Source organism: Mirounga leonina, unplaced genomic scaffold, assembly GCF_011800145.1.
Source record: "Mirounga leonina isolate KUSES-001 unplaced genomic scaffold, KU_Mleo_1.0 Mir_127, whole genome shotgun sequence".
NCBI classification, from domain to species: domain Eukaryota; kingdom Metazoa; phylum Chordata; class Mammalia; order Carnivora; family Phocidae; genus Mirounga; species Mirounga leonina.
The window spans coordinates 14,838,025-14,859,166 of record NW_023270316.1 but is presented as its reverse complement, the minus strand read 5'-3'; the positions used below and the strand labels follow the sequence as shown (position 1 = coordinate 14,859,166).

Genomic DNA, 21,142 nt, shown 5'->3' with positions numbered 1-21,142 from the left:
GCCTTTATTTACCCCAAGAATATGAAGATTTACTACTCTTATGAGTTATATAGTTTTAGATTTTACATTTAGGTCTATGATCCAACTTGAGTTAGTTTTTGTGTGTGGTCTAAGGAAAGGGTCCAACTTCATTCTTTTGCACATGGATATAGAGTTGTCCCAGCATCATTTGTTGAAGTGACTACCTTTGCCCCATTGAATTATCTTGGCATCCTTGTTGAAATCAATTGACCATAAAGTGAGGTTCATCATACCATGTAGACAGCTTATAATTGATTCATGTTACTTCTTTTATTATCCATTTTGACATTATCTGTCATTTAATTATTTTGTTTATAACATTTACATTTAATACAATTTTTCTATGCTTGGATTTAGATGTAAGGATATAACTTAGATATGAGATCTGGAAAATAATAAAGCTCTATGATTTGTGTTATAAGAATTTCACAAGAAACCTTTTTAAAGACATTGACTATTAGAATTTCACTTAATTTAGAAAGTTTGTTTTGAAGAGTTGCATTGCATATAAAACATATTGTATTGGGGCGCCTGGGTGGCTCAGTTGTTAAGTGTCTGCCTTTGGCTCAGGTCATGATCCCAGGGTCCTGGGATTGAGCCCTGCATCAAGCTCCCTGCTCAGCGGGAAGCCTGCTTCTCTTTCTCCCACTCCCCCTGCTTGTGTTCCCTCTCTCGCTGTGTCTCGCTATGTCTGTCAAATAAATAAATAAAATCTTAAAAAAAAACCATAAAAAACCATATTGTATTATCATTGATTTCATATAATCAAATCAGAAGAAATAGAGCTTTCTCTGTTTTTAAATTTTTTATTGAGATATAACTGACATATAACATTGTATTAGTTGTAGGTGTACAATGATTTGATATATGTACACATTGCAAAACGATTATAAGTTTAGTTAACACCTATCACCACATAGTTACACTTTTTTTCTCATGATGAGGACTTTTAAGATCCATTCCTTTAGGGGTGCCTACGTGGTTCAGTTGGTTGGATGTCTGCCTTTGGCTCAGGTCATGATCTCAGGGTCGTTTGATGAGCCCCCCATCCGGCTCCCTGCTCAGCCAGGAGCCTGCTTCTCTGGCTTCCTTTGCCCCTCCCCCTGCTTGTGCTCTCACTCTCTCAAATAAATATATAAAGTCTTAAAAAAAAATCGGTTCCTTTAGCAACTTTCAAATATACAATATAGTATTGTTAACTATAGTCTCCATGTTGTACATTATATCCACAGGACTTATAAACTGGATGTTTGTTTGAACTTTTTGATCACCTTCACCCATTTTTCCCTTCCCCACTTTGGCAACCACCAATTCCTTCTCTATATCCATGAGGTTTTTTTAGATTCCACATATAAGTGAGATAATACAGTATTTATCTTTCTCTGACTGACTTATTTCACTTAGCATAATGCACACAAGGTCCATACACGTTGTTGCAAATGGCAAGATTTCCTACTTTTTAGGGCTAAATAATAGTCCTCTGTGTGTGCGTGTGTGCACATGTATGTGCATGCATGCCACATTTTCTTTATCCATTCATCTCTTAATGGACACTTAGGTTGTTTCCATGTCTTGGCTATTTTAAGTAATGGTGCAATGAACATGGGGGGTGGACACAGAGCAGTCTGCAAAAAATCAATTATTCATTCCAACTGCCCAAAGATTCATGTATTTATCATAAATATTACATGAATATTTTTATACTTATTGGTAAACTAATAAGTTTGCATTGGACAATAAACACAGAAAAGCATTACTCTTTTACTCCAGCTAAAACATCACTGGTGTAGAGCGTGCACTTCGGATTGTGCTGGGGACGCCGGAGGAAATGGCCTTGAACAAACTTGACGCTAAATTGAGTAACTTGAGTCTTATCTTGTTCAAGTTTCTATCTCTCTCGTTGAGTTTCCTCTGATGAACACAAGATGCAAGATCCGTTCTAACAGGACCCTCCTGCCGCCCCCCCCTCCCAGCCCCCCGTTGACGTGCGCTACAGTCCCCGGAGCCCCTTGCTCTCTTAGCTGCTGCGCCTCCTGGTTTCTTCTTCGCAGAATCTTCCAGAATTGCTCGCTTTCCTGGGCACGCTGGCCAGTGGTGGGGAGGGGTGTTCCAGGCTTCCAAGCCATTCTTCCGGGCCTCAGGTCACCGAGATCCTTCTCGGCTGTCCCTGACCTGCTTCAACCTCCATCAGCTCCTCCTACCCTACAGAGCCCCGGCCTCTGACCGTTTCTCGCGCACTCTTCGGAGGAGGCTGTGCTCCTTCCGAGACGCTCGGCTTGGCGGTAGCAGGCTCTGTGAAGCGTGCTGTGCACCGGTCCGTTCCGAGACCTCCACGCCAGGCGCTCGGGCTTCCTGGGACGACGCTTGGCTCTTTATTCGCGGACGCGGCGGCTTCACCTTCCTCTCTAAACAGCACCCCGGAAAACCTCCTCCTCGCTAACCTACCAGCTCCGGGAGCGACCCGAAAAGGCATCCGCGGGTTGCGCATGCGGACTCGGCGGCCGCCACACAGACGCCCCGCGGCCGCCTCCCTCCGACCCGCCACGGCCGTTTGGAGCTCCCTGACAGCTCCACGACCAGCGGACGCAGCCTCGTCTCGTGCCTCCACGTTGTCCTATCAGAGATGGGGCGGGGCGGAGGCCCCCGCAGCCTATCAACGCGAACCACGACCCCGGCGAGCCCAGTAGGAGAGCAGCCGGGAAGAAGGCGATTGGGCGGCAGCTGCGCTCGGGGCGTAGCGTCGCCCGGGCTCCGCCCACCGCTGCCTTCCTCCGGTGGGCGCCAGCGGCCGCTTAGGCCTGAGCGAGAGCCGACGGCGGGCGGGCGCAGCTGCAGCCTGAGCGCCGGCGGGGCTGGTGGGCCCCGCACCCTCTCTCGTCCTCGCCGCCCGCGCCCTCGGACATGGTGGCCCCCGGCTCTGTGACCAGCCGGCTGGGCTCGGTGTTCCCCTTCCTGCTGGTCCTGGTGGACCTGCAGTACGAAGGTGAGTCCTGTCCTGCCCTGGCCGGGGGAGGTGGGCGCCCGGGCCAGGCCCCCTGGCGCTTCCCCGCCTGCATCCGGGCGCGAGTCTCGGGGCGGCTGGGCGGGAGCCGGGGAGTCCGCGCGGCCCGGCTGGGCCTGAGACCGCCCCTGGGCGGGGGCCGGCACCCGATTCCGGGTTTGTCTGGGGAAGAGGTGGTGGGACCGGCGGGCCGCCCGGCGGGGACGGACGGGTTCGGAGTGAGGAGCGGGGCCGAAGGAGGTCGAGGGGGTGCGGGGGAGCGGGGCATCCGGCACGACTCCTGAGTGTCCCGGGACGCGGAGACCGGAGCAGCCGTCGGGTCCCGGCCTCGCTTGGGACCCTCTGGGGACACTTGGTCGGTGGTGCTGGGAGGAGGCAGTAAAGGTGGCCAAAGGGGAGGTCTCTTTCGCTTCGGAGTTCCGGGGGGCGGGGGGAGTGTGTCCGACTGCGCTTAGTGGAGGGGACAGTGTTGACTGTTCAGAGTTGAGTAACCCTCGCATTACTGTGTGTCGTGGATGGAAGTTGTTAGGTTGGTGCGTTAAGGCGCGGGTGCTGGCATTCCAAGCTCCCGGAGGGCAAGGCACGAAGTTTGTGGTTTTACTACTCCCGGCATGGTGCCCTTCAGCTTACCGCTGGCTTTCCTTTTCCGAGTTCTCTGAAAAAAGGTCCCCTTAAAAGGTACGGAACGCTTAAATTGTGCTTGAGTCCTACAGATTGGATTGTTGGCTACTCTAACAGAATAGCAAAAGCAAAGGGCTGTCCCATCATAGATGTCAGCGGGAGCAGTAAGAATTAAAGCTGAGGGTGCCAATTGAACTAATGCTTCCAGCCTGGTGACTGCAAGAAATATTCGAGTGTGATGTCCTATCACATGCACTGATCTGCTTTCATTCCTATGAAAAGGGCTAGTCAAGGGGGTCACATATTTCAATATGAGACTTAATGTTAGATTTGGAGGGACTGAGGAACCACAGTTGGGAATTGTTTATGGTAAAATCCCCTCAAAATTCTCAACTTAAAAAAAAAGTAGGGCGCCTGGGTGGCTCAGGTGGTTAGGCATCTGCCTTAGGCTCAGGTCATGATCTCAGGGTCCTGGGATCGAGTCCCGCATCGGGCTCCCTGCTCCTTGGGAGCCTGCTTCTCCCTCTGCCTCTCTCTCTGTGTGTCTCTCATGAATAAATAAATAAAATCTTTAAAAAAAAAAAAAAAGTAATACACTCTCCACATTTTAGGTCCCATTCATGGCAGTGTTAACGTTGTTCTCCTGGTGACCCCATATCAGAACATAGAATCGTGACAACATTGGGACAAAGAAATTGTCTAGGTTGACCTAGACAATCTAGGGAATTGAACTTTGAATGCCCGGACCACTTTAATATGGGTCATGTATTCCAGTTCTCTTGCATTTTCTAATGTTAACACCCCCCCCCCCATGTCACATTTTGTCCAGTTACTACTGGTGATTTATTTTGACCACTTAAGAGAAAGTTGCCTATGTTCTGTTTTATGCTTTTTAAGTTATGAAAGCGCACACTTTTATATGATTTGCTTTCCTACTAGCTTTTGGACTACCTTTTTGGAATGGCTGTTCTGTACGACTCAGTACTTCATTTCCTTCCTAGAGTATTTTCCATAAGAAAAACTTCATTAGAGAGTTTTTCTGTGTAGAAGGCATTCTCAGAGGAGTGCCAGAGTGCTGTTCTTGAGGACCATTGCCTGTATGAAGTAGCAGAGACTTGGTACAGGTAGTAGGAAAAAAGGGGAGAAGATCTTAAATTCATTAAAGGTCTTCTGTGTGCCAGCCTTCTTTCTTTTTTTTTAAAAGATTTTATTTATTTGACAGAGAGAGACACAGCGAGAGAGAGAACACAAGCAGGGGGAGTGGGAGAGGGAGAAGCAGGCTTCCCGCGGAGCAGGGAGCCCGATGTGGGGGATGTGGGGCTCGATCCCAGGACCCGGGGATCATGACCTGAGCTGAAGGCAGATGCTTAACAATTGAACCACCCAGGCGCCCCATCCAGGCATCCTTCTATAAGTGATCTCTCATTCATGGAGGTATGTGATACTATTTCTACTTTACAGATGAGGGAACTTTAGCTATAATGTCACAGAGCTGTTAAATCCAAGAACCATAAATTAAACTCAGTTATTTGACTCTGAAGTTCATCTTGTGTATCATGTGGGCCCCAGCATTTGTAAGTGGTGGCAGCTGAGAGAAATCAGCATTTTTTTTGTTTGTTTGTTTGTTTGTTTGTTTGTTTGCCACTGGGGGTAATGAGATGATTTCTTGTCATGTTAATACATCGGTTCTCAAACTTGAGTGTGTATCAGAATCTTAACTGAAGGGCTTTTAAAAGCAGAGTGCTGGGTCCCCCTCTCAGCATTTCTGATTCAGTAGGTCTGGGTGGGACCTGAAATTTCACATTTCTAAAAAGTAATCACTGGTGAGAATCACTGGTCTAATAATTCATATAGAGGAGTAAAGTTAGGTGTCTGCATGTACTAGACACTAAATTTGGTGATGAGGATATAAAGGTTAGAAAGAACCTTTGACCTGAATTGACAAACTGTTAACTCCTGTTTTCCAGAATAAGTTATGTTTGGTTTCAGGAACCTCAGAGTCCTCCAGGGGGATATAGGTCTGAGGTTCAGAGGGAGAGGAAGTGAAGGAGAAGGGTGTGAGAATAGTGAGTGTGAAACACAGAGTTGCATGCGACAGAGAGGGTCACCAGTAATTAGCTTAGTTGGCCTAGTTTTTTTCTGATTTAAAAATATTCATCTTGGGGCGCCTGGGTGGCTCAGATGGTTAAGCGTCTGCCTTCGGCTCAGGTCATGATCTCAGGGTCCTGGGATCGAGTCCCGCATCGGGCTCCCTGCTCCTTGGGAGCCTGCTTCTCGCTCTGCCTCTCTCTCTCTCTCATGAATAAATAAAATAAAAATCTTAAAAAAAAAAAATATTCATCTTTGTACCCCCCCCTTCCAGGCTTTTCTGTTAATTGTGATCCAAAGAAAGAGACTATGTAATAGTCTTATGAATTGAAAGATTACATCTTTTAGCACTCTTTTTCAAAAAGGCCTTTGAAAGAAGTCCAAAGCACTAGGTTAGGAATAGAATTTTTGGAGCAGAAAGAAAACTTTAGTAGTGTCTAGTATTCTCATGTTACAGATAACATAGCTATTTTAATTCTTTGCTAATGGTTTGTTCTGTGTGGTGCCTTGAGTAGGAACACAGCCTTTTATCTTTTTTTGTTCCTTAACATGCTTCCTGGACCCAGTTTTTCTTTATTTCACTGAACTGACCCAACTAAACCATTTATTTGGCCGTAGGTAAAGAATAGTTGGAAATCTGTAGGTATAAATGATACTGAAATTTTTATATTCATTTAACCTACTTAAAGTATACTTTGTTTCTCTAGGATTTTCTGGCATTATTTAAATTTGTAAAGACACATAAAGTAGGGAAAATGAATGACTTTCAGTAATTTACACACACTGAGTATTTTAGTAGATGGTCAGATAGCTTCTAGAGTTCTTTTAATATGATAGGTTATAGATAATAGTGTAAAAGTTCCAGTTCACTTGACTAGCTAGCATTTGCTGAGCAAGGGCCTGAAATGCAGTAAAATTTTTTCTGTGGGACAGCGGTGGTTGTTCTGAGATGGGATTCCCTGCAGTAATTATTAGGCTTTATTTTCTCATATGAAGTGAATTAATTGTGTTTAAGTTTAATTTCTTTTGTCATGGTTTTCTTTTGATTAATGTCCAGCAGTTTATCTTTGTTTATATGGAAATATCATGGGAACCCAGTCACCTGCTCTTTAGAACTAAGACATTTCAACTGTAGATTTATTTTTCTTTCAAGATCTTTAGAAAGCTGGTTTTTAAAAAAACTTGTTTATTTCTTGTTTTGTACATCTGATAAGTTTGTGTCATTTGGAGTTCTGGAATATGGGAATCAGCGGAGGCTTACTCTATAGTGCTTTCTGGTGAGATATAGTATAGAACTCATGGTTTTGCCATTGAGTTTATAGACCACTTGAGGGTATAAGACATGCTTTGTGAAGTATGCATGTCCTCTTCCCTCTCTTCTCAGTTTAGATTTATTGGTCCACCTTATAGTCACATCATTGCAAAAATCTTTTAGTTTCCTTGCCCCTGTATTCTTTTGTTTTACTCATGTGGCAAAATTTGACACCTCTGAAACCCAAATTGACCAGCTTGTTTGTTGTATCTCAGAGTTGAACATGGCTGGAGAAAAATGGAAATAACCTTGCTGACTGGTCTCACTGTAAGCATATAATCTCAATTTCAAATGCACACTCAATATTGCCAGCATTCCTACAATTCCCTAGTATGTCCATTCCTGAAAAGCAGCATTTCAGACCTTTTCTTTTCCTTAAATCTCCAATGTAACCCCCCTTTCCTCCCTCTGTACCTCATTCTTTTAGACCTTGTCTTTATTTGAGAAAATGAAAGCCACCACAGGGCAGTTTCCTTTTCTTTCTTCCACTAAAGTCACTAGCCTACCTATATTTATACCCAGTCTGCTACTTTTCTTATATTAAAATGGCTAAAGTGGGCACCTGGGTGGCTCAGATGGTTAAGCGTCTGCCTTCGGCTCAGGTCATGATCTCAGGGTCCTGGGATCGAGTCCCGCATCGGGCTCCCTGCTCCTCGGGAGCCTGCTTCTCCCTCTGCCTCTCTCTCTCTCTCTGTCTGTCATGAATAAATAAATAAAATCTTTAAAAAAATAAAATAAAATAAAATAAAATGGCTAAAGTATCTCTATTCCTGGCAAAATCCAATTCCTATACTTAGGCCCCGGATTCCACTTCCTCTCATCTTCTGAAAGTACTGCTCCTGTAGTTATCGTGTCTCTCCTGTGTCATCACTTTGTTTCTCTCTGTGGGATCTTTGACATCAACACTCCAATGTGTTGTAGTGTTTCCATCCTAAACTGTTCTTGGATGTCATGTGCCCTTCAGCTACTGAACTGTGTCTTCACTTCTTTAGACAGTAGGACTTTGAAGAGTTGCTGATAGTCTCTATTTCCTCATCTTCTGTTCTCTCTTCAACACGTTACTGCACTGATAACTGCAAAGCCTTACTGTCTGACTCCTACTTACTTACACCTCTTATCTTAATCTTCCCCTCATCATTAGGCTCCCACCACACCAACTTCTTTAATTTATTATTATTATTATATATAATAATATTATTAGAGGGAGAGAGCAGGGGTGGTGTGGGTGGGTTGGGGAGGGGCAGAGAGAGGGAGAGAGAGAATTTCAAGCAGGCTCCATGCCCAGCATGGAACCTTTTGCAGGGCTCAGTCTCACGACCCCAAGATCATGACAAGAGCCAAAATCAAGAGTCGGATGCTTAACCGGCTAAGCCATCCAGGCGCCCCCACACCAACTTCTTTTACTTCCAAATGCCAACCTAATTTCTGACTGATTCTTGCTGTCCCCACCGTCTGGAAAGCTTCACATGAGGTCTTCAAATGAACATTCATATTTCAGAGAGGCCTATCCTGACACACTATGTAAAAAGGACTCTCTTCTTCAGTTAATAGTTTCTGTTTACCTTTTTGAATTTACTTCATAAAACTTCACATTGTCTGAATTATCTCATTTACTTTTCTTTCCTGCCTGTTCTCTCTAGAATATGAGCTTTGGAAAGGGCTCTTGTCTCTACCTGAAACACATTGACATGAGGTAGATGTGCAATAAATATTTTTTAAATGGGTGAGTGAAGTTGACTATTTAAGCTGTTTTTTTTTTTTGCATGGACTCTTCTAAACTTATTTTCTAAGTTGAAACTCAGGGGGTACTGTCAAAACGTTTGTGTTCACAGTTAATTGAAGCAAAGACAAATAATGTCCATTGAAATTGAGCAAACCTGGTTATAACAGATTTTATTTTCCCAGTTCACCTAGGAAGCTTTTAGTGCATTTAGTTCAGATGTACTACACAACTACTCAGTCTTTTCTTCCTTTCAATTTGGCTCAACCACTTTTTGGGTCATAGTGACTGGAAAGAGATGCTTAGGGTTTCCAGCTCAGTTTATTTTTATTGAAACTGTTATGTCATCCGTCCTTAGTTACGCTTAGTTGCACTTCTTGCTCTTTCTGTGGCCAATTTCCACTTTTTCTGTGTTTTTGCCATGAGACTTCTTTCAGACTCTACCCCATCTTGCTTGAATCTTGGATTCAGATTAGATCTCTTTCAAACAGTATTTTGTCTTTTTTGCCTCATGTGCCTTTGTAGGATGACCTTTGCGTTTTCCTCATCCATCATGTTCTTTTTTTTTTTTTTTTTAAGATTTTACTTTTAGTAATCTCTGCACCCAACATGGGGCTCGAACCCACAACCCCAGATCAAGAGTCACACATTCTACTGACTGAGCCAGCCAGGAGCCCCTCTTGTCCTTCACATTCTGAGTGCTCCAATCTGAATAACCACACTGGGCTTGCTACCTGCTGTGTCACTTGGCCTTAGCTTGAACCTTAGTAATTTGGCCACTAGTTCTTGCCTTTTTCATTCTTGTTCTTCAACTCTTGATTGTGACTCTCACCACGTCATATTCTTAACCCCTTATCTTTACATTTCTTTTTTTTTTTTAAGATTTTATTTATTTATATGCCAGAGAGAGAGAGAGAGCACAAACTGGGGGAGCAGCAGAGGCAGAGGGAGAAGGAGGCTCCCCACTGAGCAGGGAGCCCAGTGCGGACTCAATCCCAGGATCCTGGGATCATGACCCATGCCGAAGGCAGACACTTAACCGACTGAGCCACCCAGGTGTCCCTCAACTTTACATTTCTTAAAATTCTTTATTTCTTGCTTGCCAAAATGTGATGATTCTAATGCTAACTTCATAAAAAGACTTAGCTACTCTACCTTTTTCCTTACACTTCCTGTATATTTTGCTGACCTATGGTTATGCTCATCTAAGGAGAAACTTATTGTTTAATGCTGATTAGGCATGATGTTTGGTTGCTTTATCTCTTAGAAAGTAGGAGATCGCTCTTGTCGCTGTTTCCCAGTATGTGGCAAAGGAATAAAAAAGTACCCATGGCTCAAAACAGGGTTAAGATAGTACAGAAACAGCCACAACTTACAAATAATTTTTTCTTTTTACATATTAATGTCTTTATGAATCTTTGGTAGTATCAGTTTGATTTGATAATTGTTATTATGTACCTTGGATTCTATTCTTTTAAACTTTTACACTAAGTATTTTATTGTATGCCACTGTCAGTGTATATAAAATAATTACCCTTGTGAAATAGAAATTTATGAAAATTTAGAGAAGTAGATTTAAGGACTGATAAAGGTAGAAGTTTCGTGTGGTACCTGTTTAGGGATAAGCTTTTGTACAGGCTTCAAATTTAGTTCTCCTTTGAATATTCACCGGTTCATGAAAAGTGGTTTAGAAAACCATCCAAAGATTCATTTTACTACAAAAAAGAACAGACTTTCTGGGGTCTGAAGGGATTCCTACTTGAAGTTACTCCAGTCAGCAGGGGGTTGTGTTGAATAATCTGCAGACAGAATTGTTTCAAATCTGCAGCTGCCTGGGAAACCTTCAGGTGGTTGAGCCCAGGCTGGAGGAACCAAACCAGACATCAATTCTATTAATCGGATGACTTGTGATACTTTTAAGTCAGAAGGAAGATAGGTACATTCACTCAGTGAATATTGAGTGTACATTTGTGCAGGGTATTGAACTGGGTGATATAAAGAAGAAAAGATGGTTTCTTCTCTCAAACTCACTTTTTATCTGGATTGGGATATCAGGAGTTATGAGAGGCTGGCAAACTGTGAAGGTCAGTGTATTGAGATGGTATTGCAAAGTGAAGTCATGTACTTGTGAGTGTGGTGATGTCATAGGAACACAGAAGGGGCTTTCCCCACCCTCTCACTGCAGTAGTTAGAGGGGGTCTCACAGAGGAGCCAGCATTTGAGGGCAGAATCCTGTTGGAGGAGGAGCAATTTCCCAGGGGGAAAGTGGGAAAGGTCTTTTCATGGAACAGCAAATGCAAAGTGATGTGGCATGAGAATATAGTCTGTTCAAGGAAGTACAACCAGTTCATTATGGTCTAAGGGTCTAGGGGTGTAAAGTAAGAGGTGGAGGAGTGAGGGATGATGAGGCTGGACCCACATCATGGGATCTGATCATGAAGGGTCTTGTTTGCCTTTAGACCTGAAGAGGTTTAGACTGAATCTAGCCAGTGATGTGAAAATACTGCATAATTTTTATTAGGAGTGCATTTTGGAAGGATTGCTCTGGCAACAGCATGGGGGCTGGATTTGGAGGAAGGTGGGGGGGAGATCCCAGTTAGGAGGTACACCATCTCTTGCAGGGAGAAAGGAACCTACACAACAACACTTAACACTGTGGCAGAATCTGTTATGGAAATGTGACTAATATGCACTGAAGGAATAATAATTCTTTCTGGATGATTGGGGTAGGCCATGGAAGATTTTCTTAGAGGAGGTTGTATTTACTTACACAATATAAATGGAAATTATATTGGATAAAATTATAACGTAATAAAGATCCGAGTTTTATTCAGAAGGGACAGAAATCTGGATACCTTTTTTTTTTTTTTAAAGATTTTATTTATTTATTTGACAGAGAGAGACAGCAAGAGAGGGAACACAAGCAGGGGGAGTGGGAGAGGGAGAAGCAGGCTTCCCACGGAGCAGGGAGCCCGATGGCGGGGCTCGATCCCAGGATCCTGGGATCATGACCTGAGCTGAAGGCAGACGCTTAACAACTGAGCCACCCAGGCACCCCTGGATACCTTTTTTAATCCTAGAAGGTGAGAGAAATTTAGTTTGAAGAGTAATTTCACTTTTGGGGTGACAGAATGACATAACATTTTTGGAGGGCATACCAGATTTTATTTGAAGGAATAGTACAAATGAAATAACTTTAAGTGGATGTTTTGGTACAATTTAGAGAAAAGGTAAAGGTCACCCCAGCGTGCATGCCTGGCCTTGGTGACCAAGGAAGTCAGCCCTTGAGAAGCCAGCCTAAGGCTTAGCTCTTATTGTCCTGTCTCCCAGGATACACTTAGCAAAGAGATACTCTGCCATACCAGATTCCAGGGTCCCTATTCTTTGATGGATTTCACCTGTTCATTCAAGTAATGAATGTCAATGAAGTCACATTAATAGGGGTCATTTTTGTCAGTGACCAGTTGGTGCAGTTCCAGTAGTGACAGATTTATGCTTTTTTCCAAGTGTAACATTTGCACACTCCATTGCATTTAGACAGCTCTCCCAGTTAACCATGGTTTGTTTTCTTGATATCCTGAAGAATTTGGGATTTGGCCACCTTGTTGGTCTGCAGCTTCCTCACTTTCTCAAGCATGTTCCCTCTCTTGAGGTTGGTGAAGAAAATATTTGGCAAAGTTCTTCAAAGCCACACCATTGGGGTCAAAGCAGTAAGGCATGGACAGGTAGACGTAGGAGGCGTAGAGCTCCAGGTTGATCTGGCAGTTGATGGTGTCTGATTCCTGGTTATAGTTTTGGCGCATCTGCAAGAGGAATGCATAATTGTGATGGGTGGCCAAGAAGGGTCCTCTGAGGGCACTTTGAGGTGGTGGTGGAGAGCCAGTGGGTTGAGCTCTGGTTCCTTCCAAGCACTGTGAAAGCAGGAAACCACAATGACTCTCAGTGAGGAATGTCTATCTTGAAATAGCTTGATATAACAGTTCAAAGAACATTGCAAATGCATTCTTGCCTCCCACTAGGCTTAGGTTCAGATCAACCTTGGAGGTTGCAAACCATTCTGCTAAAATGTTGTATTAAATGATGGATTGCATGAGTGAAGCATACAGGGCTTAGTAACTGTGGAGCACCTAGCCTGGATTATAGGGGAAAGGATCATGGGCTGTGCTGAAAAGAAAGCTGGGCTTTGGAATTGAATCTTGTTTTGACAGTTACTGTGAGTCTTCCAGTAGGATGAGTTGGAGCCTAGTTTCCTGAGTTATAAGAGTATGAAAGATGTTCACTTTCTATGGTCATTGTGAAAATTAAGTGAAATTATGATACTGAAAGTAGCACATAATAGGTTCTTAATTCTTTCTGTGTTACATCTTTCCTGTTAAACATTTTCATGGTAGGGTAAGGAAAGCATTTTGACTAATAGTTTAGCTCATACCCAAATTTCTTCCTTCCTCAAGTAATAGAATCCTCTATTCAGTGCATTGATCTGATCTTTCCTTTGAGAAAATGTAATAGGGAAATGTTTGAAAGCTTCATGCTATTTTGAAGACTATCCCCTTCCTACCCCCTGCATTTTGAGAATACACAGAATCCCATCAACATGCCCCTATAATTACTTGTACCCCCTGTAATAGGCTGAATTGTTCCAGAGTTCATATACAGTGCTTTCATCATTCTTACTTGATTCTTAATCATTCGCTACTGTAATTTACCTTGGTTTCCATATACATGTTTCTCTCAACATGAGTGATGCACAGATTTTTGTTTTTACACTAGGAACTATAAATGTTTATGGATGGATAGTTCATATTAGAAATTATATTTAAAAAATGAAAATGAGCTATCTTTAACTTTTTTTTTTTTTAAGATTTTATTTATTTATTTGACAGAGAGAGATACAGCGAGAGAGGGAACACAAGCAGGGGGAGTGGGAGAGGGAGAAGCAGGCTTCCCGCTGAGCAGGGAGCCTGACGTTGGGGCTCCATCCCAGGACCCTGGGATCATGACCTGAGCCGAAGGCAGACGCTTAACAACTGAGCCACCCAGGCGCCCGTTTAACTGTTTTAATATCCCCACCCCTAGTCCCTTAAAGAGATTTAATATAAAATTTTATTATGGAAAATTTCACACATTTACAAAAGGAGGGAATGGTATATGAACCCCCAGGTACCCATCTCCTAGCTTTAACAATTACCAACTCATGACTGATCTTATTTTATCTATACCCATGGATTATTTTGAAACCTATCATACATGCCATCATTTCATTCATAAATATTTTAGAATCTATAAAGGCTACGTACTGTTTTAAGTTTTAGGATCTATCTCACCTATATTCTCTGCAGTATCTGATTACAGTGCTGTCCCTTTGAACTATAGTTTAACAAAAACATTTGAGGCAGGGTTTTGTTGTTGTTTTGGGGGGATCAAACCATTTTATTGAGATGCTTTGGGGAAAGGTCAAAGGGTAGGAGGACAATGACATCTGGGCCGGAATCTCCCCAGCTTCACAGTCGCTGAAAGGAGGAAAGGTTATTTTGCTTTTCTTTCTTAATTGCCTGCTTAACTGTAAAATATGTCTGTAGTGTTTACAAATAATCTTTAAGAGTTTTCAATTGCAAGTGATTATTCAATCAGGATCATCTTTAACAAGCACATTCCTCAGTTCACTTTATTAAATTTTTACTGTATTAGTAGTACATTAATACATTTTTACTGGAAAAAGTTAATATAGAATTACATGTTATATATCTATTTTATTTAATTTTATTTTTTTAATTTATTTATTTGACAGAGATAGCACAAGTAGGCAGAGCGGCAGGCAGAGGGAAAGGGGGAAGCAGGCTCTCTGCTGAGCAGGGAGCCCGATGCGGGGCTTGATCCCAGGACCCTCGGATCATGACCTGAGCCGAAGCCAGCCGCTTAACCGACTGAGCCACCCAGGCGCCCCTATATATATTTTTTAAAGCATAAAATCAGAGTACATATACTGTTAGGCAACTTGCTATTCTTAGTTCACACTCCCACACTTCTTTCCATCCTGGCCTGCTTTGAATCTCTTCCACCCTGTGGCCACACAGCCCCGGAGGGGATCTTTTTAAAATGTAAATCACATAGTTCCTTGATAAAACCCATTCTGATGACGTCTCTTTTTACTTAGAATAATGTAAGCTTCTTACCAGGGCCTGAAAGGCCCAGTGTGATCTACCTTGCCTATATTCTCTGTCCTTCCTAATATGCTTGAGCCTCCTTTTGATTCCTTGAAGGTGTGTTCCCCCCATCATAACACTAAGCCCTTTGCACTTGCTCTGTGCTCCTTGCCTGGTCATATTTTGGCTTTCTGGAGGCATTTGTCATTCAGGATCCTCCCCCCACCCCCCAGCTCCATTGTCTTTTAACTCAAACATTATCTTCTCAGGGGAGACTTATTTGACCCCTTTGTCTATGTTAAGTCTTCCTCCTCCTTTCCTCTGGCAGCTTGTCTGGGCATTTAAAAATGGCTTTATCTGTCTTTTTATCCACTGCAAGAGCAGTAAGTGCAAAAATACTTGGTCTGGTTTTTATGAATGCTGCATCTTTTGAAGTTGTAAGATGTCAATTATATTCATTTTTGGAAATTTTTTTCCTGTTTGTCCCACTCATTTTTCCCCCCCTTAATTCTCTTATTTGGTGTTAGTTTCTTAAAGATTGATTTTTATCATCTTTGTAAATTTCAGAATTGCTCATTGCCAATCTGTGAATACTCACTGTTGGAGAAGACTCATTGCCTGGCTGGAGGCTGGAAAATCCAAGGGTTCCTTCCTTTTCCTTGTATCAGAGTTTGGAGCCCTCAAAGAACTGCATCTCAGATCTGTACCTCTGAAACAAACGATGCAATATATGTTAAGAAAGAAAAAAAAAGAAGAAGAATGTAGCAGGAGGGGACAATGAAGGGGGGGAAATCGGAGGGGGAGACGAACCATGAGAGACGATGGACTCTGAAAAACAAACTGAGGGTTCTGGAGGGGAGGGGGGTGGGAGGATGGGTTAGCCTGGTGGCGGGTATTGAGGAGGGCACGTTCTGCATGGAGCACTGGGTGTTATGCACAAACAATGAATCATGGAACACTTCATCTAAAACTAATGATGTAATGTATGGGGATTAACATAAGAATAAAAATTTAAAGAAAGAAAGAACTGCATCCACCTCCATGGCACACTTCCCTCAGGAAGGTGTTGGGATGTGATTTTGCCCACTAACCCTATCCTGTCCTTTCTATGTTTTTGGGTTTTTTCCCTAAAATTTCTGTTTTTCTGATGGCCATCCTCTTTTAGAGGTCCCCCCCCACCCCTTGGAAAGGTTATGCATGTATTCTTTAAATAACTTCTGTCATTTCTGGAATTTGAGCACATTGGGAGATAGGCTCATGTTCTCAGTTGGCTGTCCTGATCTAGTCCCTGTGGTCCACTTCAGAACATTTTTTTTTAATGTATGAGATTTTTATCTGCTGGTTTTCTCTTTATTGAAGGGATTTAAATTTTTTAAAAAACTTGGTTTGGGAAAATCTTAAAAAGTAGGGAGAATAATATCGTGTACCATGGTGTACTTTGCCCAGCTTCAAAAATTATCAACGTATGGCTGATCTTGTTTCACCTATACTTTCACTTTCCTTTCAAGATTACTTGGAAGTCAGTCCCATTCTTTGTATTATGTATTCTATAAAGACTTCAGTATGTTGCAGAGATGCCAGTGTAATGCTCAGAAGTAGTCTGTCTTCCTGCAGTCACTGCTGGGAACCCTGCTGCCTAGAGCATTCTCAAATGGCTAAAGCCTGGTGGATTCTCCTCATTGTCTCTTTGGAAAAGACCACCCTATTCATCTCTGTTATGGCCACAGTTTGACACATAGTACATATTCAGTATCATTTGTTGAATGAAATACATTCGTTTCTGTAATCTTCGTTATGAAAAGCAGGTTATATTTTTGGATATGGTATGGAATTAGGTGGAACTACAGCTGACCTGTCAGAATAGAACTGGTTTCTGAATCTTTATTACATAGTGAATTTTCAGAGCAAGAGTCTATATTCTCATTTTAAAAGGGAAAGCAAATGCTTTCCCAGCCCATTGAAAACTCCAACTAATTTCTCTAAGTGTTACCCATACTGTCTTAAATGGGTTAGACATCTTTATGTTGTTGCCCCAAACAAACAGGGCTCTTCAGGACCCTGAGTTTTTGAGGCCATCAAGTTAAGGTTCCCTCCTTGCCTCCCTCCCCTTCTTCCCTTTCTTCCTTGCCTGGAGGGGTCCATCAGGCACCCAAGGAAATAAGACACTGTACAGGAACTAGGAACACTGAGAGCTGAAAAAGCTACTTTGTTTAGTAGGGCAAATAGCAAGATAAAGTGAATTTCTTTCAGCTCTTTGCTGTAGTAGAGGAAAAGAGTTCAGTTGCTTTTGATGACTAAAGTGGCAGGCACACATAGTTGCTCACATAGTTGCCGTGGGCATCCTAGACTCTTGTTCTTTCTTCACTTGGCTTCCACATCCAGTTGCTGTAAGCCATGTGTAGTCTTCTTTCTCTCTTCTGTTCTCTGAGCAATCTGTTCTTCTCTCTTTCCATGGCTGCTCCACAGTCAGATAACCATCATGTCACCTGCATGATTGTTACAGATACCTTATGGTTTCCCTCTCCCTCCGGCTGTTTATGAGACTCACCTAGCACCTGAAGTGACCCACTCCAGAATAATGAAATCATGACGGAGAGGAGAGCTACCCAAAATGTAGGACTTTAATTTCTCTGAAAGCCTCATTAATTCTCTTACTTCTGGGCATTTAAATGCAGTGTTCTTCGTGTTTGGAATGTTGGTTTTTCCCTGTTAAGACCTCTTCACCTTGGTGGTATTCCCATTTTTCCTTCAGGTTTCAGGTGAGACCTCCGGAAACCCCCCTTAGTGTTGTCCAGTAGAACTTTCTGTGATGATAGGAAGTGTTCTGTACTGTTCACAGTGTTTCCTGTGCTGTCACTAGCTTCCCAGCACTTAAGCTGTGACTCGTGTGACTGAGAAATTGCATTTTAAATTTTATTTAACTGTAGGTGTTAGGTGCCCTAACTTGTGTCCTTACACAATACTGTGTGTGTTCCCCCATCATAACACTATATTATATATTTTCCTAAATTTTTATTATTAAACATTTCACAAAGTTGAAAGAATTTTTTAGTGTACATTCCTGTATCCGTCACCTAGATTCTACCATTAATACAAATACCATACTTGGTTTTAACACATATCCATCTGGGCCTTTCTCTATCCATCCATTAATTCTTTTTTAAAAATACATTTCAAAATAATACCAGTACTCATTCCCCTAAATACTTTTTTTTTAAACATTTTATTTATTTATTTGACAGAGAGAGACAACGAGAGAGGGAAAACAAGCAGGGCAAGTTGGGGAGGGAGAAGCAGACTCCCCGCTGAGCAGGGAGCCCGATGCGGACCTCCATCCCAGGACCCTGGGATCATACCTGAGCCGAAGGCAGATGCTTAATGACTGAGCCACCTAGGCACTCCTCCCCTAAATACTTTAACATGCATATATCATCAACAGCTTTTTTGGATGTAAAGTTTATGTATAATTGTCCATGTTTTAAGTATCTGTTTGCTAAGTTTTGATAATTGCACATCCCAGTGTACCCCATACCTCTATCAAGATTAGAACATTATCATCACCCCGGGAGTTTCTCTCTTGCCCCTTCCCAGTGTGTCTTTTCTCTCAATTTCCCAAGAGATGACTGTTCCGAAGATTTTTTTTTTTTTTCTGCAGTGTCCATTTAACACCCTGAATAGCTTAACATCACGCTCACTATAAAAGAGAAATGCTTGGCTTCTTAGTTTCCATATGCACCCTTCTATACACATTCAATTAAATTTTGTGTTTGATTTTCAGCTAGATCAGCTCTGTGGCTACCCAAAATAGGAGATTGTTTTAGGGCTGCCGTGGAAGCTCACAGAGGGATACTTGAGCTGAGGGTTCAAGCTAGCAGGTTCTTTCTCTCTGTAAGTGCTCTAGTGCACTTAAGAGAATCCCCCCCCACCGCAGTCCTTACCTTCCTCACTACTGTCATTGGGATCAAGTGCAGCAGCCTTGGTTTTCCAGTTAGCATGTGATTACTGTCAACCACAAATGGTATCGTGATTAATTCTGATTCTAATACCTGCTATGGATTATTGACATCTTATTTCTAATTGACAGTGAGCTCAGCACTGCACTCAAGAGGCTCAAGGGCATGACCAAACCAGTATCTTTGTGGGTCTGTCTGCTAGGACCACTCCCCAGTGCCAACAGTACATAAGTCTGGGTCCATTCAGGAGACAGAGACCACAGAGTAATTTAAAAGAAGGAAGTTTAATATAAAGAATTGTTAAGTTATGATAGGAGAATAACTATAAAGATGTAAACAAAGCTCTACAGGATATTCTATGACTAACAGATGGTCCCCAAAGGAGGGCCAACTGAGAGGGGATCCCCCTACTCAAGTCTGGGGTTTAGATCTTATTAGACAAGTTATAGGTGCAACCTAAAGTTGCTGATAGAAAAATTTGTTGAGTTGCTGGGACTAGAGCTGGTCCACTGTAGCTGAGCAAGCAGGAAATAACCTTCTCAGGTATAGGTGAGCCCGGGTTGGTTGGCTTGTGAGTATGGGAAGTTGGGGTGCTGTTGTGGGCATGCAGCCTGGAGTGTATGATGTCCTCATTGGGAGATAGTGCCCAGTCAAGCCTGCCAGGTTGCTGAGGGACTGGACCTGTGGGCATCTGGCTAGGTTAGGGCACCACTGGATATCCTCCCATTTGCACCATGCAGCAGGAGCCAGAAAAAAATAAAGACAGCAACAAGATCCAGAAAGCGTCCTTCCTGCAATGCCCCTTTGGTACATTTAACTGTGACAGAGTGTAATATTGTGCTCAGTATAAGGAAGAAATGCTTAAAAACCAGTCCATTTTTAAAGCCAGGTACTGATGGATGAATTCAGAGCAGAGAAAGTAGCACATTGATAATTGTCGTAGACAGTCAGATCATGTTATTCTACTCACAATTCCTCAGTAGCTCCCCATTTTACCCAGAGTGAAACCAAAGCCAGACACAGTCAGGCCCCCTACTTGACCTCATCTTATGGTACTGTCTTCCTGTTGCTCTGGGATAGCCATCCTGGCCTCTGCTGGCCTATCTCAGTTTCATGCTGCAGTAGGTTTGTATCTTGGAACCATGTTTCTGGAACATGACCTGCCATGCTCCTGACATAGGGCCCTTGCACTGGCTGCTCCTTCTTGGAAAGCTCTTTTTCTTCGTATCTGCGTGGTGAGTTCCTTACTTTCCTTCAAGTAAGTCTTTGCTCAGATGTCAGTTTCTCAGTGAGGCCCACCCTTGACCACCTTGTTTAACACTGAAAGCCCCAGCACTCCTGATGTCCTCACATGGCTTGACTTTTTCCATGATACTTTTTACCTGCCATGCTATGTGATCTGTGTATTTCTGAAGTCTGTCTCCTCCCTCCATAATGTCCAGTGCTGTGCATGGCGGAGGTTTTTGTTTGTTTTGCTCACTTATCCCAAATACCTAGAATAGTGCCTGGTGCATTGTAGATGCTCAATAAGTACGTGAATATTAGAGTGGACTCGATATACTCATTAAAATGAAATTCTGAGGGAGCCTGGGTGGCTCAGTTGGTTAAGCGTCTATCTTCAGTTCTGGTCGTGATCCCGGGATCCTGGGATCGAGCCCCCACGTCTGGCTCTCTGCTCGGTGGGGAGCCTGATTCTCCCTCTCCCTCTGCCTGCCACTCCCCCTACTTGTGCTCTCTTTCTGTCAAATAAATCAGTAAAATCTTTTAAAAAAATGAAATTCTAGTTTAACAAAGCAATTATGATTTTGTTGTTTGACACATTTTTACTACTACTGTGTTATGCAGTTTCCCTTATATTTTGGAGACTGGTTACATTCTTTTGATTGACCAGGGTGATAATGCGTATATTTTGGGGTCACTTGTACTCTGTAAAACGAAGCACTGTGCTTTTTTGTTACCTTTTCTATGTCACTCTTTAGCTTCTGTGACTCTTCTTATCTGAGCAGATTCCTGAAGCAGATAACTATATATATATTTTAAAGATTTTATTTATTTATTTGAGAGACAGGGAGAGAGTGCAGGTGATTGGGGGGCCGGGCAGAGGGAGAGGAAGAAGCAGACTCCCCACTGAGCAGGGAGCCCAACACAGGGTGATCCCAGGACCCTAGGATCATTGACCCGAGCTGAAGGCAGATGCTTAACCAACTGAGCCACCCAGGTGCCCCGTATTTTTAACATTTTATTCTTCAGAATTAAGTCTTGGTCACGGAAAGTTAACTTATT

At 42.8% G+C, this 21,142-nt stretch overlaps 1 protein-coding gene across 3 annotated transcripts in view; it reads left to right on the top strand.

Moving 5' to 3' along the window:
* DNAJC3 (DnaJ heat shock protein family (Hsp40) member C3) overlaps nucleotides 1–21,142 on the top strand; it is a 91,840-nt gene that overhangs the window by 18,517 nt on the left and 52,181 nt on the right. Inside the window, exon 1 of one of the 3 annotated variants that reach the window (XM_035003171.1) lies at nucleotides 2,790–3,004. The exons of 1 other annotated variant lie outside the window; for it this stretch is intronic. In XM_035003171.1, the coding sequence (XP_034859062.1) occupies nucleotides 2,923–3,004 (82 nt within the window). In that variant the 5' untranslated portion in view covers nucleotides 2,790–2,922. Of the gene's footprint in view, nucleotides 1–2,789; nucleotides 3,005–19,893; nucleotides 19,985–21,142 lie in introns of those variants that run through there. One more of the 3 variants, XM_035003172.1, reaches the window with a different exon arrangement.